General features: G+C 44.4%; 1 protein-coding gene across 3 annotated transcripts in view; it reads left to right on the forward strand.

Moving 5' to 3' along the window:
• TRIM24 (tripartite motif containing 24) overlaps nt 1-19,848 on the forward strand; it is a 135,255-nt gene that overhangs the window by 56,962 nt on the left and 58,445 nt on the right. For all 3 annotated transcript variants that reach the window (XM_037879288.2, XM_007072286.4, XM_043541510.1), the window contains 2 exons: nt 2,960-3,078; nt 18,093-18,240. In XM_037879288.2, the coding sequence (XP_037735216.1) occupies nt 2,960-3,078; nt 18,093-18,240 (267 nt within the window). The remainder of the gene's footprint in view (nt 1-2,959; nt 3,079-18,092; nt 18,241-19,848) is intronic.

Raw genomic sequence — 19,848 nt, forward strand, 5'->3', positions numbered from 1 at the left:
GAGGGGGATGGGGGAAGGGAAGATCCCAAGAGGAGGTGGGGATGGCTAAAGATTTGTGTATGTCCAGGGATCATAGCCAACCTTCTCCTTTGATGTACAATGCAGCGGGTATTGTACTTCAGCAGGGCCAAACTGCAGAGGGATGTGTGTTGAGTGCAGTGGGTTGTGGGAGTCCACAGTGCTGGACTGTGACGGGGGAGGAGTGAAATGCCGCGGGTATAGACTGGAGCCGGGAGATTGATAAGAGTGTGTTGGTGGTGTCTGGGGGGAGAATGGGAAAGAGTTTTGCAACAGTGGCCGCAGGGGAGTGTGGGCGCAGAGCTGCTCGGTTTGAAGAGCAAGTATCACCTGGAGTGTGTCCACTTAGCGCTCCATAACATATAAGGGCTACTCCGTGTCTTCTTTCTGGTGTGCCGCGTTCTCCTTTTGGTCCCTCTTCTCGCTGTCTCCGTCACTCCTTCGATTCCTGTTTCTCAGCAATGGAGTGCATCATAACATCACGCAGAAAGTCCTCCTTAGTTCTTCTTGGCCGCTTTCTAATTCTGCGCAGCCATTCAGCCGCCGATAACAAAGAGGGAGGCTCGGCTCCCCAGGTCATCTCTGTGAAGTTTAAATGCAACATTTTACAGAAGCAGTATTGTTTGCAACACACAGAACACTGATTCAGTGATTTAAAACACAGCCAGTACTTACACACCTGTCACTAACTGGCTGACCCCAGGCAAGCACACGAGCCACAAGACCCCCAAAATGGTGAGTAGTCGCAGGGGCATGGTAAATCACTCATCCCAGACTCAGATGTACACTGGGCACGTGGCTCTTGGGGAGAGCCAGCTCTGTAGGTGGGGCCTGATGATCATTCCTGTCTCCACACTTTCCACAGGATGTGATCATTATGGAAGATATCTCGCTGCTAAGGGCCAGCAGTCAATCAAGGGAGGGTCTTCTCCAAGACTGCAGCTTCTGCCCTGGCCCTTATGCGGCTTGCCTCCCCCCCCCCACACACACATGGTGATGGCACAGTGGTGTGGGAAAGTTACCGTTAATGGGGCAAGAAACAAAGCAGCTCTGCCAAAGAACCTGTGGCAGCGGGTTGCCCAGTATCTCCATGAGAGTTTCCTGGAGGTCTGAGGCAGATTCCCATGAAGTGAGGGAGTCAATCAACAGCCTGTTCAGCCGCTCAGACTAGGCATGCGGTGGGAGACAAGCCTGCTTTCTGCAACCCTCTTGCCCCGAACAGCTCACTTCAAGCCCACATACTAGGGGCCTTCTCTTCTGTTTGCTCTTCACCGACAGCTGTGACTGGCAAGCCTCCTCTGGTGTAGAAAAGAGCTGCTGGCTGCATGCATCTCTGGCCTTCGAGTCATCCTTTTGCTTCTGGGTCCCCATCCCCCTCCCCCATCACATTCTTGTCCAAGATTTCCTCCTCCTGGCTCGGTCCACTCTCAACTGGAATGCGACCTACCGAAGTATCCACAGTGGTCTTCGCAGTGGAGGTGGGGTCGCCGTTGAGTATCGCATCCAGCTCTTTGTAGAACCGGTAGCTCCTGGGCGCAGCACCGGAGCAGCAGTTTGCCTCCCACGCCTTGTGGTAGGCGTTCCACAGCTCCTTCACTTTGACCCTGCACTGCAGTGTGTCCCAGTCATGGCCCCTTTCTGTTATGCATCGGGAAATCTGTCCATAGGTATCATAATTCCTATGGCTGGAGCGCAGCTGGGACTGGACAGCCTCCTCTCCCCAAATGCTGATGAGGTCCAGCAGCTTGGCATTGCTCCAAGCGGGCGATCGCCTGGTGCGTGGAGCAGGCATGGCCACCTGGAAAGATGCTCTGAGACCACTGCACACATCACCGAGCAAACAGGAAGGGGACTTTCAAAATTCCAAAGAAATTTACAGGATGGGGAGGATGATTGGTCACCTGAGGGCAGGGCAGTAGAGTTCAAACTGATGACTAGAGAGGCGAGAACAGGCATTGTGGGACACCTCCCGGAGGCCAATCACAGCGCTCTGTTCAACTACGGTGTCTACACTGGCACCGCAGCACTGTAGGCCCGGCACAGGAAGCTGTACGCCTCTCGTCAGGGTGGGTTTTTTACAGCGCTGCAACTGCACAGTTTCTGTGCACTGAGTGGCTTGGCAGCATGTACACCTCAGGAGTTACAGCACAGAAAGTTGCTTTACTGCACAGAAACTTGCCAGTGTAGACAGGGCCTTTGTTAACCTGTCCCTTTGACAATTGACAGCTCTCTAACTGTTTATAACCCTTTGATCTGTGAGTTTCCAGACTGGTAAAATGTCTGTCTCACTTTGGGCTGTAACCTGGAAGTACGCCATTGTCTTGCAATTGTCCTGGGGGGGTTTGTTTATAGCTATTATTGTGTTGTCCTGCTTGCTTTTCCTGAAGCCCCCTATTAATTAGAACAGGAAAGTCTTATAACCAATATACAGTAACTTCTCCTCATTGATCAGACGGTATATTGTATTCAGAAAATTATTACATCTCAATATTCTTAGATTATTACACAACAATTCCATGTCCATCACATCACTGTTGCAGTTACGTACCTCTAGTCCTGCTGAACGTATCTGGTACCTTACAAACTGACTCTTTAGCCATTTTGCAACAAACTGCTCATGGGAAGACATGAACCTTTGAGTAGCAAAGGGGTGAAATAAGTACAAGATTCACGACAAAACTGATTATTGAAACTAAAGTGTCTGAATCCTACTAGGAGCTGAGATACTCAGTGATTTTCAGGCAGAGACCCAGAGTCTGTGGGTTGGCAGTGGATAAGAATTGGCATCTTATCCCTTGGGCTCTAGAAATACTAACTGAAAGTTTTCAGAAAAGTGTATCTCTAGAACAATTATTTTTGACGTTTTTTTGATAAATTGATAAGCTTACAAATCTTAGAAGATTTCTTGCCAGTTGAACTTGCTCTTTATTTTTCTCTCCAGTTGGTGTTATCCGCTGTCCAATTTGCAGCCAGGAATGTGCAGAGAGACACATCATAGATAACTTTTTTGTGAAGGACACCACAGAGGTTCCCAGCAGTACAGTGGAAAAGTCAAATCAGGTGAGTACATTAAAATGTAACCCGCCTCAGCATCCTTTGGGTGCCTAGGTATATCCTAAGTTGCTAGCTGTGTGGCCTTTATTGCTTATTTTGTATTGGGGTCGGGGGAGAGAGGAAGGTAGAAAGAGCATTCAAATAGCCATACTTTGTATTTTATGACTGCCATCGAAAATCAGGTAGTATGTTGGGAGTGGTGGTGATGGTAACTTCTGATTTAAAAAAATAATGGTTTTAAATATCTGAGATGAAGTAATTGCATGGCTACAATGATAATGAGAGAAATAAAGTATGTATTATCTTGCTACAGTGAAATTTCCTGAACCCAAGACAAAACAGTTCTCATAGAGTACTCTAAATGGGAGAATTCCTAGAACAAGAGACCAGAATGACTTAGAATAATAGAATCAGAGAAATGTAGGGCTGGAATGGACCTTTAGAAATTATCAAGCCCAGCCGCCTCTGCTGAGGCAGAACCAACTATAGACATCCCTGGCAGCTATTTGGAGGTTTTTACGAACAGATAGTGATGGGGATTTCACAACCTCTTGCAAGCCTATTCCAGAATTTGACTACCCTTATAGTTAAAAAGCTTTTCCTAACATCTAACCTAAATGTCCCTTGCTGCAGACTAAGCTGATTACTTCTCGTTCTGTCTTTCGTGTAAAACTCAATTTAGTTTGGTCAGGACTGGGAAAATAGAACCTAATTAGTGTCATGTTTTGCTAATATTAAACAGCTGGGTTCATTAAACAAGAAGTTCTCAAATGTTGTAGTTGAGATCATATCTTACTTGTGTGTCTATGGTCCACTGCCTTCTCCATTCACAAGTGCATAATGATTTTTAATGTACTTTTAGTTTCTTTTCATGCATTTTAGCAACCAGATATAAGAAGAGGTAGCACCAAGTAAATAGCCAGTGACGCATATGGCCAAAGTTTAGGAACCTCTGGCATTAGAATTTGCCATCCTTCATTCTGGGCCATGCCAAGATAAAAGTCCATGTGCTTTATAAATGGACTTTGTTAGACTTTAGGAAATGATTTTAACTCCTTTAACCTCTTTCTACATAGATGCTTTCTTTATAATGGCAGCAAGAAGACTACTTTTGCAATGCTGCAGTCATTTAAAGTCAAGACCCTAACTGCAGAGATACTTTTGTATGCTATTCTCTTTTAAAATAAAGATTATTTTGAAAGTGCCTTTTTTAATCCCTTCATTTTGTATAAGGAGTGCATCATAAGTCTTGATCTATTTTGTATTCTGGCAGTCTTTAGGGCTTATTTAATTATACCATGCAATCTTTTTTGTTTCAAAGTTTCTAGTGGTGGGGGTGGAAATATACCTTGTAAGTCTTCTTCCCCTACACCAAGGTAGGTGCGGATATTTAAACTTATGGCCATCTGAAGCTTTTGTTAGCTGTCTTCAGATGCTCAGCCAGCTTGGGACCTGGACCTCTACATTATGATGATATCAAATTTTCTGAACCTGGACTGGAAAGTGAGATTTGATTAAAGCTCTCCAGAAGCTTGGACAACATCTGTCTACCTTTTTGTGTAGGAATAATTTTTTTTTTTAAATGTGGAGTATTTTTGATCATGTATATTTTGCATGTGCCACCCACTGAGTCATCAAAGCAACCTATGATCTTTAATTTATGCAGTGATTAATCACTGCTTGATTTGGAAAAGTGATCATCTTATCTTTAGTCAGGTAGCTTTTCTAGTGAGTTTGTCCATTAGGAGGAGTAGCAAGAAGTTATCTATTTCCAGAGGTGTCATAAAGAGTTTGATACCATTCAGAGGTATTCCCAAATTTTCTTAAACTTATGAGAGTCCATATTGCTGTCTTGCTCCAATATATGTAACAATCACTGGGGGTTATAATGGATCACAAATTGAACGAGTCATCAATGTGATGCAATTGCAAAAAGGGCTAATATTTTGGGTTGTATTAGGAGTATCATATGGAAGACATGGGAGACAATTGTCCGACTCTGCTTGGCACTGGTAAGGCCTCAACTGGAGTATTGCAGCAAAGGCGTTTTAGGTTAGATATGAGGAGGAACTTTCCAACTATAAGGGAGTTAAGTTCTGGGATAGTCTTCGGAGGAAGGTTTTAGAATCCCAATCATTGGAGATTTTTAAAGACAGGTTAGACAAACACCTGCCAGGGAAGGTCTGGGTTTACTTTGTCCTGTGTCAGCACAGGGGTCTGGATTAGATGACATCTGGACGCCCCTTCCAACCCTACATTTGTATGATTCTATAAGCTTCCCAGAACCTTAGTTCAGAGAGCTATGACCGAACTAGTTGAGATAATCTTATTGACAGGATCAAGGGTTTTTTATTTGTATTTGCCTTTCAGCTTTCTATCACTAGTATCTCAGGCATTGAGGCCTTTTTGACTGGGGTGCAGATCACAAAATTTGTATAGCAGGACTTCATTCGTCATTCTCAAGGTCTTAAGTCTCTAAAAATTATGGAGTTCCTTCAGGAGTCGTGGCTTAGCATGTGAGCATTTCTGAAACTCAATAATACTGTACACCCTCGTGGATTAGAAAATAGATCCCCATTCTTCCCTGGATTTTAAGTCTTTCTGAATGCTTGCTGGTCCTGCTCTGCTGGGGAGGATACAAACAGTACTTGAACCAGTGCTTCAGAGTTCTCCATTGGAAGCTGGATAGTCTGAGTGGGCTGCAGGGAAAGCCCTATGTAGATATTCTTCTTCGAGTGCTTGCTCATGTCCATTCCATGTTAGGTGCATGTCTTGCCACATGCACCGGTGCCGGAAGTTTTCCCCTCGGTCTACCTGTAGGGGACCCACTCTGGCGCCCTCTGGAGTGGTGCGCACATGCTAAGGTATAAGGAGTGCTGCTGGCTCCCCCCACCCTCAGTTCCTTCTTACGCCAGTGATGGTGCTGGAACGTTTGTTGCTTTGGCAAATTCTTCAGGTCAGAACTGTTTGTTGCAAACTTTTCCTGTAAATAGTTAGATAATGTTTGTTAAACTAGTTGGTGGTCCCAGACAGGACTTAGCCCAGGGATGGGGTACACCCAGTTCCCGGTTTTCAAACGCTGCGACAGCTGCAAGAAGCCTATGCCCATCAGCAACCCGCACAGTAGCTGTCTAAGGTGCTTGGGGGAAACCCACATCAGCGACAACTGTCGCATCAGCAAAAGTTTTAAACCTCAGATGAAGAAGGAGCGGGACATTCAACGCCGGGCGCTCCTTATGGAGTCTGTGTTAACACCAGAACCATCCAGGTCGGACTTTGCACCCAGCATCGCAGCCTCGGTCTGGAGTGTGCCACTGGCGCCATTTTTGGACCATCGTCGATCCCCCTCCCCAGTACCGACAGGGAAGAGGAAGAAGATGGGAAGAGGTTGTTCTGCTCCCCGCAAGGACAAGGAGAGGGCAGAGGAGAGTAGAAACCCATGAGAGGCAGCCCGTCACCTTCGACAGGGAGTTGGGCCCCAGCTGTGGTTGAGCAGGCTAGCCCATCCTGGGATGCGCCTCCTACCCCAGATAGTGACAGCAGAGTCCAGCACATGGTGGTACCCTGGACCCTGGAAGCCCTGCAGGCCACGCAGGAGATCATGTTCCTCCCAGTGCCACCCACACCAGGCACAGCAGCTCCCAAATCCAGGGATAAGCCTGCCCTGGGGCTGTTCCATCAGACACAGCTCAAAAACGTTCAGCGTCGATTGCTGGGGTACCGTCACGGTTTCACTGAGTGCCAACGCCAGTCTCCGGGATCTCGATAAGGACGATTGTCTCCCTCATACAGATCCCACTCAGAACATGGACGCAAACACCGCCAGAACTGAGGTGCCTGGTTGATCTTGGTGCGGTTGAGATCTCCGGAACACGGCCCATCCTCGTGAGGCTCTGAGTCGAGCCAGGAGTCCCTACCACCAGGACAAGGCCCTCCCTCCAGAGCTCCAGTTCTCCCTGCAGTACCGCTAGGGCCATCTTGGCCATCCCAAGGGTGCAAATTGGTGTTGGGAGTCTCCAACAAACCCTCTGCCATGGTCTCCCACTCCCATGGGGAGGCAGAGGTCACCATCCATGGGACCCCTCAGGTGCAACCTGCTGGGGAGGAAGTTCCTGTAGATCAGATCTCAGGGATGGCGGTACCTACTGCACCTGCATCCTCCTCCTCATCAGCCAATGAGGCGATAGCCAGACCCCCGCTTCCGGTCCCTGAGGACGATGCCAGAGCTCATCAAGAGCTTTTGAAGAGGGTCACCTCTAATTTGGGGCTAGAGGCTGAGGAACCGGAGGAGCCCTTGGGCTCTCTTCGATGTCCTCACTTCATCAGCCCCAGCGAGGGTGGCCAAGATTACGAAGTCCCAGTGGCAGACCCCCTACTTGCTACCCCCAATTTCCAAGCAATCAGAACACAAGTATTATGTGCCCACTAAAGGGTATGAATATCTCTATACCCACCCTGCCCCGAGCTCGCTGGTGGTCTCAGCTGTCAGCGAGCGGAAAAGGCAGGATCAACCAGGTGTGACTCCCAAGAATAAAGAAGCAATAAAGCTCGATTTATTTGGGAGAAAAATTTATTCATCCTCAAGCCTGCAGCTGAGGGTAGCGAACTATCGGGCCTTGCTGGGCCGCTATGATTTTAATATTTGTGAATCCCTAACCAAATTCTCCAACTCCCTCACGGAGGACCCCAGAAAGGAGTTCCAGGTGATCCTGGAGAAGGGAAAGGGAGTGGCAAGAGCAGCACTGCAGGTGGCCTCAGACGCGGCTGATTCTGTGGCACGGACCATGGCCTCCACCATATCAATGAGAAGGGGTCAGTCCTCGGGCCTGTCGGTGGAGGTCCAACAAACCATCCAGGACCTCCCGTTCGATGGTCAAGCCCTGTTTGCAGAACAAACAGACAGTAAACTGCATGGGCTAAAGGACTCGTGCACTACGCTTAAGACCGTGGGCCTTTACATCCCGGGCCCACAGAGAAAGCGTTTAAAGCCGCAGCCATTTTAGTGGCTGGACATCCAGCCTACATCGGAGCCCTTCCGAAAAAAGAACAAGGGCTACAAGTGCCAACAGGGCCAGCAGCCCGCTACTTCGGCGCAGTCCGGATCCACCCGCACCCAGCCAGGAGTTAAGCGGGTATTTTAAGGGTGTGCCCAAGGGCCACATTTCAGCAGTGGCTGTCAATGGTCTATAACTCGTCCAGAGATCACCTGGACAAGATCATCACCATCCCGCCAAGGGTAGTCGCTTCTCTCTACAGTGATGGACCGACCCAGGGGCAGTCCTCGAAGGAGTGCCATTTGACAACCCACAGTCCTCGGTCTCGTTGATATCAGATGCCTTGGACCTCAGTTGGGGAGCGTGTCTCTGCACAATGCAGATCCAAGGGACGTGGTCCCCAGAGGCGCTGACGTTGCATATCAACGTCAAAGAGCTCAGAGCAGTCAGTTTAGCCTGCACAGTCTTCCTGCCATAGTTGACGGGCCAAGTGGTCCAAGTGCTGATGGACAACACGGCCTCGATGTTCTACATCAACAGGCAAGGGGGAGCCTGCTTGTCAGCTCTCTGCCAAGAAGCACTCCGCTTGTGAGATTTCTGCATCCATCATGCGATCCATCTGGAAGCCTTTCACCTCCCCTGCGTAAGGAACACGCTAGTGGATCACCTCAGCAGGTCCTTCTGCTCTCACCACGAGTGGTCACTCAACTCAGAAGTGGGGAACTCCCTAAGTGGATCTGTGTGCCACCAGAAAGAACAGGAAGTGTTATCAGTTTTGTTCTCTGCAGGGCCTTGGCAAGGGCGCACTCTGATGCCTTTCTCCTGTTGTGGTCTGGGGACCTGATGTATGCTTTCCCACCGATCCCTCTCATCATCAGGATCCTGTCAAAAATCAAGAGAGACAGGGCTTGAGTCGTCATGATCACCCCAGCATGACCGTGCTAGCATTGGTTCAGCACGCTGATGGACCTCGCAGTAGCCACCCTGTGTTCACTACCCAACCGCCTGAACCTTCTTTCGCAGGATCATGGTCACCTCCTTGCCCTGTCTCCACCTCATGGCGTGGATGTTGCGTGGTTGAACCCAGAAGAGTGGACCTGCCCTAGTAGGGTACAGCAGGTCCTCCTAGAGAGTAGAAAGTCTTCCACTAGAGCGACTTACCTGGCCAAGTGGATGAGGTTCTCCCGCTGGATATCTGAGTGTAGCAGCTCCCTGACGCGCTGATCTCTGCAGTCCATCTTGGATTACCTGCTTCACCTGAAGAATCAGGGCCATGCCCTTTCTTCTGTCAAGATCCACCTGGCTGCCATTGTGGCTCTTCACCCGCCGATCCAGGGAAGATTGGTGTTTTCACATGGAATGTTGATCAGGTTCCTGAAAGGCCTCGAGAGGTTCTTCCCTCTGATTTGGGACCCAATCCTGCAATGAGACCTCTACCTGGTCATTGCCAAGCTCACAGGACTGCCCTTTGAGCCCATGGGCTCTTGCTCCCCTTCCTACCTGTTGTGGAAGGCCGCCTTTTTTGTTGCAGTGACGTTGGCGAGACGGGTGTCGGAGATTAAAGCTCTCACCTCGGAGCTGCCATATACAGTGTCCTACAAGATACAACTACAACCCCATCTGGCCTTCCTGCCAAAGGTGGTAGTCTCCTTCCATGTCAACCAGGATATCTTTCTCCTGGTATTCTGCCCTAAGCCGCACAAGACCGCTGAGGAGAAGCGGCTGCGTGCCTTGTATGTTTGGCGTCCCTTGGTGTTTTACCTCAAGCGTACCAAACCCTTCCGCAGGTCGACCCAGCTCTTCATTGCAACAGCGGGTAGGATGAAGGGCCTTCCAGTGTCCTCTTGGAGGATCTCTAATCAGATTACCTCCTGTATCTGGACTTGCTACGAGCTAGCACAGGTCCAACTGCTGCCTATTGTGAAGGCCCACTCGATGGGAGCTGAAGCGTCCTCAGTGGCCTTCCTGGCGCATGTCCCCATCCAGGACATTTGCAGGGCTGTGACATGGTCTTTGGTGCACATGTTCACAGCACACGACACCATCACACAGCAAGCTAGAAACGACGCTGGGTTCGGCAGAGCATGGTTGCAATCTGCACACCCATGAATTCCTGTCCAACTCCGATGGTACTGCTTGGGAGTCCCCTAACATGGAATGGACATGAGCAAGCACTTGAAGAAAAGACAGTTACCTTTTCCATAACTGCTGTTCTTTGAGATGTGTTGCTCATGTCCATTCCATGATCCACCCCCCTTCCCCACTGTTGGAGTTTCTGGCAAGAAGGAACTGAGGGTGGGGAGAGCCGACAGCACGCCTTATACAGTGGCATGTGTGCACCATAGAATCATAGAATATCAGGGTTGGAAGGGACCTCAGGAGGTCATCTAGTCCAACCCCCTGCTCAAAGCAGGCCCAATCCCCAATTAAATCATCCCAGCCAGGGCTTTGTCAAGCCTGACCTTAAAAACTTCCAAGGAAGGAGATTCTACCACCTCCCTAGGTAACGCATTCCAGTGTTTCACCACCCTCCTAGTGAAAAAGTTTTTCCTAATATCCAACCTAAACCTCCCCCACTGCAACTTGAGACCATTACTCCTTGTCCTGTCCTCTTCTACCACTGAGAATAGTCTAGAACCATCCTCTTTGGAACCACCTCTCAGGTAATTGAAAGCAGCTATCAAATCCCCCCTCATTCTTCTCTTCCGTAGACTAAACAATCCCAGTTCCCTCAGCCTCTCCTCATAAGTCATGTGTTCCAGTCCCCTAATCATTTTTGTTGCCCTTTGCTGGACTCTCTCCAATTTCTCCTCATCCTTCTTGTAGTGTGGGGCCCAAAACTGGACACAGTACTCCAGATGAGGCCTCACCAATGTCGAATAGAGGGGAACGATCACGTCCCTCGATCTGCTGGCTATGCCCCTACTTATACATCCCAAAATGCCATTGGCCTTCTTGGCCACAAGGGCACACTGTTGACTCATATCCAACTTCTCGTCCACTGTCACCCCTAGGTCCTTTTCTGCAGAACTGCTGCCTAGCCATTCGGTCCCTAGTCTGTAGCGGTGCATGGGATTCTTCCGTCCTAAGTACAGGACTCTGCACTTGTCCTTGTTGAACCTCATCAGATTTCTTTTGGCCCAATCCTCCAATTTGTCTAGGTCCCTCTGGATCCTATCCCTACCTGCCACCGTATCTACCACTCCTCCTAGTTGAGTATCATCCGCAAATTTGCTGAGAGGGCAATCCACACCATCCTCCAGATCATTAATGAAGATATTGAACAAAACCGGCCCCAGGACCGACCCTTGGGGCACTCCGCTAGATATCGGCTGCCAACTAGACATGGAGCCATTGATCACTACCCGTTGAGCCCGACAATCTAGCCAACTTTCAATCCACCTTATAGTGCATTCATCCAGCCCATACTTCTTTAACTTGCTGACAAAAATACTGTGGGAGACCGTGTCAAAAGCTTTGCTAAAGTCAAGAAACAATACATCCACTGCTTTCCCTTCATCCACAGAACCAGTAATCTCATCACAGAAGGCGATTAGATTAGTCAGGCATGACCTTCCCTTGGTGAATCCATGCTGACTGTTCCTGATCACTTTCCTCTCATGTAAGTGCTTCAGAATTGATTCCTTGAGGACTTGCTCCATGATATTTCCGGGGACTGAGGTGAGGCTGACTGCCCTGTAGTTCCCAGGATCCTCCTTCTTCCCTTTTTTAAAGATTGGCACTACATTAGTCTTTTTCCAGTCATCCGGGACTTCCCCCGTTCGCCATGAGTTTTCAAAGATAATGGCCAATGGCTCTGCAATCACAGCCGCCAAGTCCTTTAGCACTCTCGGATGCAACTCATCCGGCCCCATGGACTTGTGCACGTCCAGCTTTTCTAAATAGTCCCTAACCACTTCTTTCTCCACAGAGGGCTGGCCACCTACTCCCCATGCTGTGTTGCCCAGCGCAGCAGTCTGGGAGCTGACCTTGCTCGTGAAGACAGAGGCAAAAAAAGCATTGAGTACGTTAGCTTTTTCCACATCCTCTGTCACTAGGTTGCCTCCCTCATTCAGTAAGGGGCCCACACTTTCCTTGGCTTTCTTCTTGTTGCCAACATACCTGAAGAAACCCTTCTTGTTACTCTTAACATCTCTTGCTAGCTGCAGCTCCAGGTGTGGTTTGGCCCTCCTGATTTCATTCCTACATGCCCGAGCAATATTTTTATACTCGGGCACTCCAGAGGGTGCCAGAGCTGGTACCCTATGGATACTGAGGGGGAAAAACTTCCGGCACCGGTGCGTGTGGCGAGCACACACACCTAACATGGAATGGACATGAGCAACGCATCTCGAACACCAGTTACGGAAAAGGTAACTTTCTTTTCATCCTCCTTTGTGTTAGAAGAAACTGCATCACAGGGTGGATAAAAATGAGGTTTTTATGATTTAAATTGGATATATATTTTTTAAATTTCAGTCAAATACAGATTTTTTTAAAATAAACCTCAAGTTGTCATTTAAAATGTCATTTTATGTTAAGGCCTAAACTTACTATGGTTTATTAAATTATTTAAATTTAAAAAAAAAAAAGAATCACTACATTTGCTGCCAATTCTTGAAGTCAGACCACTGAACTGGTGGAGTTCTATGGCTAAGCAGCTGAATCAGGGTCTATTGATATGCTAAGCTGACTTTTGACAGTAGTAGCCTCTTCTGCAGGTGCAAAAGGGATATTTTCTTTGTTTTATTCAACTAGTTCAATGACTAGTTGATTCAAAGTTAAGAAACCAATGTGGAGTTGAAAAGCAGGAAAGCTTGTTTGTTCCCTCCAGTCTGTGAATAAGAACTAGGCCTAAAAGGATGATCTACTTGTTCCAGAATCTTGAGGGACATGGTGGCTGGAAAAAAATCATTTGAATTCATTAACTACAGATAATACTTCCTTTGTTTAATAAATCAGTTTTAAATGACACACATTTTGATAAACCTTTTTCTTATGTATCCAGTACTTATTAAATAAGAAATTAAAATACTGTGTATTTTTAATTGAATTTGAATTTCTATGTAAATGGAGCTTTACACAAACCCCACATAAAATATTAATCAGATACTAGAAAAAGGGTGAATGTTAGATTTTTTTTTTTATTACATTAGAAATCTGAATAAAGGTAAATTAAGCTACATAATAGCTTAAATAAATGTGTATACATATAGTGTATCCTCCTGGTTTAGTATAAAGAACCACCAAATGTAGTATAAAGTGTGTAATTAGTGCAAGGGCTATCTTTGGTGGCAAATGACATGTTTTAATGGTTACCAATTAATGAGAACCAATCTTTCTGTAGGAAAAGAACTAAAAAATAGAAATGGAAATCATGATTAAAATCCGTGATTTAGATCAGTTTCCTGTTTGCTGATTTATATCACTTTGATCTAAATTAGTCCAGCCTGATGCACAGTTCTGTTTTGTTTGAATAGATCTGCTCTAGCAAGTGATCATAAAGGAAAATAATCACAGACTTTGTTATATGAAAGTTGGATTTCTGGAAATATTTTCTGCCTATATGGATATCCACCCCATTGTTTAGTTAAGTTTTGTATTTAACAGTTTGTCAGGTATTCTTCAAGAAACTTCCATTGGCGAGGACAAGCCAGGGCTGCTATACAAGAGGTAATGGCTTGAGCCCAGTGTTTCTTTTCTGAAACTGGCTTTTACATGTATGACATCAAGAAGAAGGAGCAGTTTATTCTAGCTTAGGGAGATTTTTCAAAAATACAACTTTCAAATAAGAGCAAAGTTTCTTTGTTTCAAGTTGTACTGTGAAGGCAGTAGAAATCATAATATGTGTTAAATAGTTCACTGTTTACTCCTGCTGCGTTTCATCCAGGTACATAAGGGATGGAGAGCCTAGTCTTCACAGAACAATTCCAGACATAAGACTGGTAATGGGTCATGTTAATAAAACCTTCCAAAGAACTACTTGTTACAGATAACCTATTTGTGATATATAGCCATTCCATGAATGAAAGACTTATTTGAAACATTTACAATGCAAAGAATCTCATCTTCGGGGAACATAATTTAAAATTTAACTGGGGAAGATAAGAGAGCATTCTCTTCTTGACTTCCCTGAACAATAAATTTATTACAAGGGAAGTGGGAAACCATCAAAATGTCAACATCCTCCCCCTCAAAAAAAGCAGCATGTTCAGAGCTGGTTTTGACTTATTACCCTATCCATGGCTGTGCGTTCAAGCTTCAGTAACAGAAGGGAGGCATAAAGTTAATGAAAGTTCCTGAGGAATACTTCCAGTGTAATGGGTCTTCCTGGCTGTTGCATGGCTGAATTAAGGGCCCAGCATGGAGGGCATATCAGAGGGAGAGAAGGGGAGTGTCTGTAGTGCCATAAACAATTGCTAGTCTTATCTTCAGGCAGCCCCTGGGTAACCCTAATGTAAATATGCTGAATGAGCAGAGGAAGGTTCAGATCTTTTGGGGTTTTTTTTGACACTCTGACTTACTGAAAGACTTTGAAAATAATTGAATGTTGAGGTTTTGAAAATAAATAGGGTGACTGTGTTGTGTACAAAGAGAAGGAAGGAGTTCCAAGACTACAGGACAGCTTTGAAGGAGACAGAATAAATTAAGATTATTACGAGCACAGGCAGAGGAAGAATTAGAGATGAAAAGAAATAAAAGGTGAGGTAGAGCTGTGCAAGGCCTTGTGAGAATTAAGTTTGATTTTGATTTGGAAAAAGGAGAGGAAGCTATTAACCATGTAGAAATTGCCATGCTGGATCAGACCCATGTTGTGCTTAGTCCTGTATCCTATTGTCCGCGTCCAGCACCAGAAGAGGGAAAGGACACTTCTTTATTTAGAAGTGTTTTTGTATACGTTGGACATAACAAGGTATGTTGCTTACTATGATTTGAGTTGAATTATAAAGGGTTTTGTTGGATTGGGTTGAATGGAGAAGAGAGGATGGGTTTTGTTTGAGATGTCAAAAAAGAAGCAACAGGATTAGAGCTTGGGAGTGGAAAAAGTGGAGAGAGAAGACTGATAGACACTAGCATAGCAAGCCTGTGTGATTGGAAGTATAGTGGAGCTGTTAATGATAGTGAAGGGGGTAGAAGGGTTGGGAGGAAAAATCGGAGTTTGTTTTTTGTCACGTTGTGTTTGTGAGAGGGGGAGCTGATGAAATACTGTTGAAGAAGGGAAGTGGTGGAGTTTCGGTATGTGGGTTTTGGAATACTCAGCTCATATTTGGAGCCATGTGTGGTTGAGGGTGCCCAGAGAAAGGGAGAAGAGTTCAAATAAACAAATGTCCTTGGTGATTTTTCGTTCATTTAGTCACATTAAATGAACGAAAACACACAATACAGATGCCAAGAAGTGGCATTTCTAAACTTTTTGGAATACTTAGTTTCATATTTTTTCTCATCTTCTGTTGTGGGCAATTAGATGCAACCAATTAAGATTGGCAAATTTTGGAACACTTGGTGAGTGAATAGTCCTCCAGATTTACCTGCTTCTTGGCATTCTTCCTAAACTGAAAACTTTTGCTTGATGTACCCCTTTTCTACCTAAAATATAGTTTGCCTGATTGCAGTGAAGGCCTTCTAAGTCTCTAACAGGATGTTGCCTTACCTGGATTTTCAAAAGTAAATTTTAATTTTTTTATGAATAGAAACAATCCTGTACAAAGATAAATATATGTAGGGACCTTTCTGTGATGCGAGGAGTATCTTCAGTTTTTATTGAAGCCCCCGTTAGATCTGAATAAGTGCCTTGTGCTATTACAAATATTATAACTAGTAAGGAGGAAGTAGAGTAGCTATAGGCTTTTCCTGTAAGCATAATTGTTAATACAGAACTACCTTCTAATCTTGATCAAGAGGAAAAAGACAAGAGAATTTAGAAGCGGTAGCATAGCATTTCTCCTAATTACTAAAATAAAGGACATTTTGAATAACATTAAGGACATGGTTTGGTCCCCACCCACCCCCGAGAAATTCCTGTGAGTTTTAACAAAGTCCCATTTTTGTCTTTTTCAAATGGAAAATGGATTAAAACAAAACTGGTTACCACATAAGAGTTGTTTGAGGACATGACTTACCACATCTGATCCTTGTTTTTTAATTAAATATAAATTGAGAACTCTGATTTTTCCTTGGTGTCTTAGGACATTGCACAAATAAAGGATAGTATGTGCTTTGTCCCATGGAGGAGAGGTGAAGCTTTAGTTCATTTGGCAGTGCCTGCTTGGCAGTTATTGAACAGCATCTGAAGGGACTGGTAGGTCTTTCAAGCCCTAACAACTTTTACCAGCTGAGAAAGCTTTAAAGTATGTCAGAAAGAGTGGACAAAGAACTTGGAATCCTAGGAAGGATATTTCATTTCTGAAATCCTTTGAACTCATTTAAATGTTCTGGCTTGTAACAAGTTTACTTGCTAAGAATGCCTGAAAGATTTTTAAGGTTTTTTTGTTTTTTTTTTTTGTTCTTTCTTTCTTATGTCCGCTTGTTTTGCACTTTAGAAATAAAAGGAATGTCAAATCTCCCCTCTTCTCTTCCCTCCCCTTTAACAAGGTGTTAGAAAAGGATATTTACTTGCCTGTTCTAACTCTTTTTAGTTAAAGATGCCGAATCTTTAACAATGCTTCCTTTATGTAAAATGTCACTGAAGTTATGCATGAGTCAAGGAGAACATACAGAAAGTTTTAAACAGTCTGACTAAAACTTGCTTCCTCTCTCCATTGTTCCTTTCATTTTCTAAGGTCTCGTGATATCACTTTTTTTTTTTTCTTTTAGTTCTCCATATCTTGCAGCCTAGAATAGGACCCGAATTCTTAGCAGAAAATTGATTTTTTTTTTAAAGTCTTTCTGGCCTCCTTTGTCGCAAAGAATCAGAAAAAGGGCATGAGCCAAGTTTTTTTCTTTGCGTGTAACATTTAATGAAACCTCTTGCTTTCACTTGGAGATTATCCACAATCCCTGTCTTGACTTCCTTCTCGGTAGAGTCTTAGCTTGAGAGGCAACATGATCTAGGAGAGCAGTCATAGCTTTGGGAATTTGGAACTCCGGAGTTCAAATCCTTGTCCGGTCATTGACTTGCTGTATGGTCTTAAGCAAGTCATTTCACCTCTTTGCCCTAGTTTTCTCCTTCTGTAAAATGGGGATAGTTCTAAGCATATATAAAGCATACCTTCACCATCATATATAAATGCTTGCTTCCTCTTAACCCTTGTCTACAATAGCGATTATTGCTAACATTTTCTCGTTGCTCCTACTAGTTCCACACCACCAGTGGGGGCTCTAGTGAATATAGAGTTCCAGACAACTTGAGGCTATTGCTTGGAATAGAGTTAAACAGTATGATGGCTACATGGAGACTTATCCACACTAGCACACCCATAATTGTTACCATCAGTGCTAAATTATACCAAAAATCCCATTACAGGTACAGACACAGAGGTGTTGTAAGGATTAGTTAATACTGCTACAATGCTATGAAGATGTCCGGTATTATCTGGGAGCTAAGTGTTATCTTCAGTCCATTTAGTTTTATTTACAATTTAAACAGTTTCTAGTTTCTTGAGTAGTAGTAGAGGAGAAACTTGTGCTGATTAATGAGCGTATTTCTAGGAAGACAAACCAGTCCAATGGATGCTACTAGATGCATAGAAAAGCTTTCAAAGTCAGCCTTACTTTAGTTAAATACTTCTCAAGAGCAGTTTACTAAATATATAGTACAAGACAGAAGGAATTGAATTGACTTTTAGCTAATTCATTTTTTAAAAAGTGCTTTATTGGCTATGAGTTTTTTTCTTGAAAAATCACCTTAAACTCTGTATAGTTAAGGGGGTATCTAATGGACAGAGCTATAATGTGTTCTGTACTTCAGACCGTATTTTTCTTCCTTTTGACTCACTTAGAAGAAATAATGCACAAGATGCACTTACAACTTGAGGTTATCTGTCAGTTTTATTTTAATTACTGTTTTGTATTCCCCCTTCTTGTCAGGTCTGCACAAGCTGTGAAGACAATGCAGAAGCCAATGGCTTTTGTGTAGAGTGTGTAGAATGGTTATGCAAGACCTGCATCAGAGCTCACCAGAGGGTTAAATTCACAAAGGACCATACAGTCAGACAGAAAGAAGAAGTATCACCAGGTAATACATTTTGCTTTCTTCTTCACTTTGGGTGCAAATCTGTCTTGGATAATTTTATTTAAGCCTGTATACTTCTTTAGGAGGATATGCACTCTAGTGTAAATTTAAGAACCCCCTTCACCCTGTTAAACATAAAGGGATAAATTCATCCCTGGTGTAACTCCACTGAAATCAAGGGATTACATTATGTGTGAGCTTGGTCCAGAGAGACTTGAATCGGGGAAAAATGAGGAAAATCCATGCTTAAGATATTGTTCCACACTAAATGGTATTAAACTATTTTCTAGCTTTTCCCAAATTGACTGCACAGGAGATAATCTTTCGAACAGTCAGCTCCCACACTGTAGAGCTCTACCAACTATTAACATTTAATTTACTGCAATAAGCCACCACAGGGAGCTCAGCAGTAGGTTGTTCCTGCTTTCCTTTGGCATTCAGCTGCTGAAGAATTGTGCCTCTAGCTACTAATTCACATCCTGGCATTGCTTATTGCTTTTCAAGCGTGTAGCTTTAGTTTATAATTTTACTGTATATTAAAAAGATTTTAAAACTGTTTTTGAGGCAGTGTGTTAAGCACTGTGAAAAGTACTTCTTAGAAGTCCAAGAAAACATTAGGGAGAAGGTTGTTATACTTTTTTGCGACTTTAAATATATTTATTGCAAAGTTATTTTTCTAAAATTTTAATAGGTTTGTTGTACACATTTGGCCTGTTCAGACTGCACTCATTCTCTCGTCGTCTCCTCAAGCCCCCCATGTCTCTTGCACGCACATGAGCTTGGCTACCCTTATTCTTGTTCTTCATAGCCAAAGGGTAGCTTTCAAACCAGGTGCTCACCTTCAAAACTAAGCTTAAAGCTACTGTATTTAATAATCTTGATTTATTTATTTTTTAGGATACAGCTGAACTCACAGGGAGATGATAAAAGCAGTAAAAACTTTCATTTTTTTTCTCTTCCAGTCCCTACTAACTGCCTCCTGTACTGTTTAGCTCTCAACTTTCCTTGCTATAACTTGTTTTAGTTAAATAACGAGAGTTCCAGGTTTAACTGTCAGCCATCAGGTTTAGGTGCTTAACAAATTATCTGAGTTTTCAAGGTACTGAGCATGTGCAGTTCTCACCATATGGTATGGTATTATTTCTTATGTTGTTAACACTTGTCCACTGAAGCTAGACTGAGACTGCCAATTCATTTAGAATTTGTTACTGATCAGCTGTTAGATGGTAACTTCTGGTTACTGGTTTTCTTGTCTGGTTTTAACAAGTGAGTAAGAAGTCAAAGATTCTGTTTCCTATTATCAGTCCCTTGAGCTGTATGATGCCATGGTCTGAGTGACTTGAGCACAATAAAATGTGAATGACTGTTCTTTTATTAACAAGATATTGTGAAGAACTGCCAGTTTTCAGTTGGTTCTCTGTCATGAGAATTCATTGCCTTGTCAGGCTTAGAACTTCTGGTTTTTCTGGGGCCCAGAGTCAGGCAAGTGATTGTTTTGTTTCCAGTGCAAATCTGCCTTCAACTCCCTCTACAGGTATGCTGATGATATTCCTCCATCGTCTAGTCCATGCTCAGTCACAGAGCTGTCTGCAGAAGCTCTTTCTGAGGGCT

This window comes from Chelonia mydas, chromosome 1, assembly GCF_015237465.2.
Source record: "Chelonia mydas isolate rCheMyd1 chromosome 1, rCheMyd1.pri.v2, whole genome shotgun sequence".
Classification (NCBI taxonomy): Eukaryota; Metazoa; Chordata; order Testudines; family Cheloniidae; genus Chelonia; species Chelonia mydas.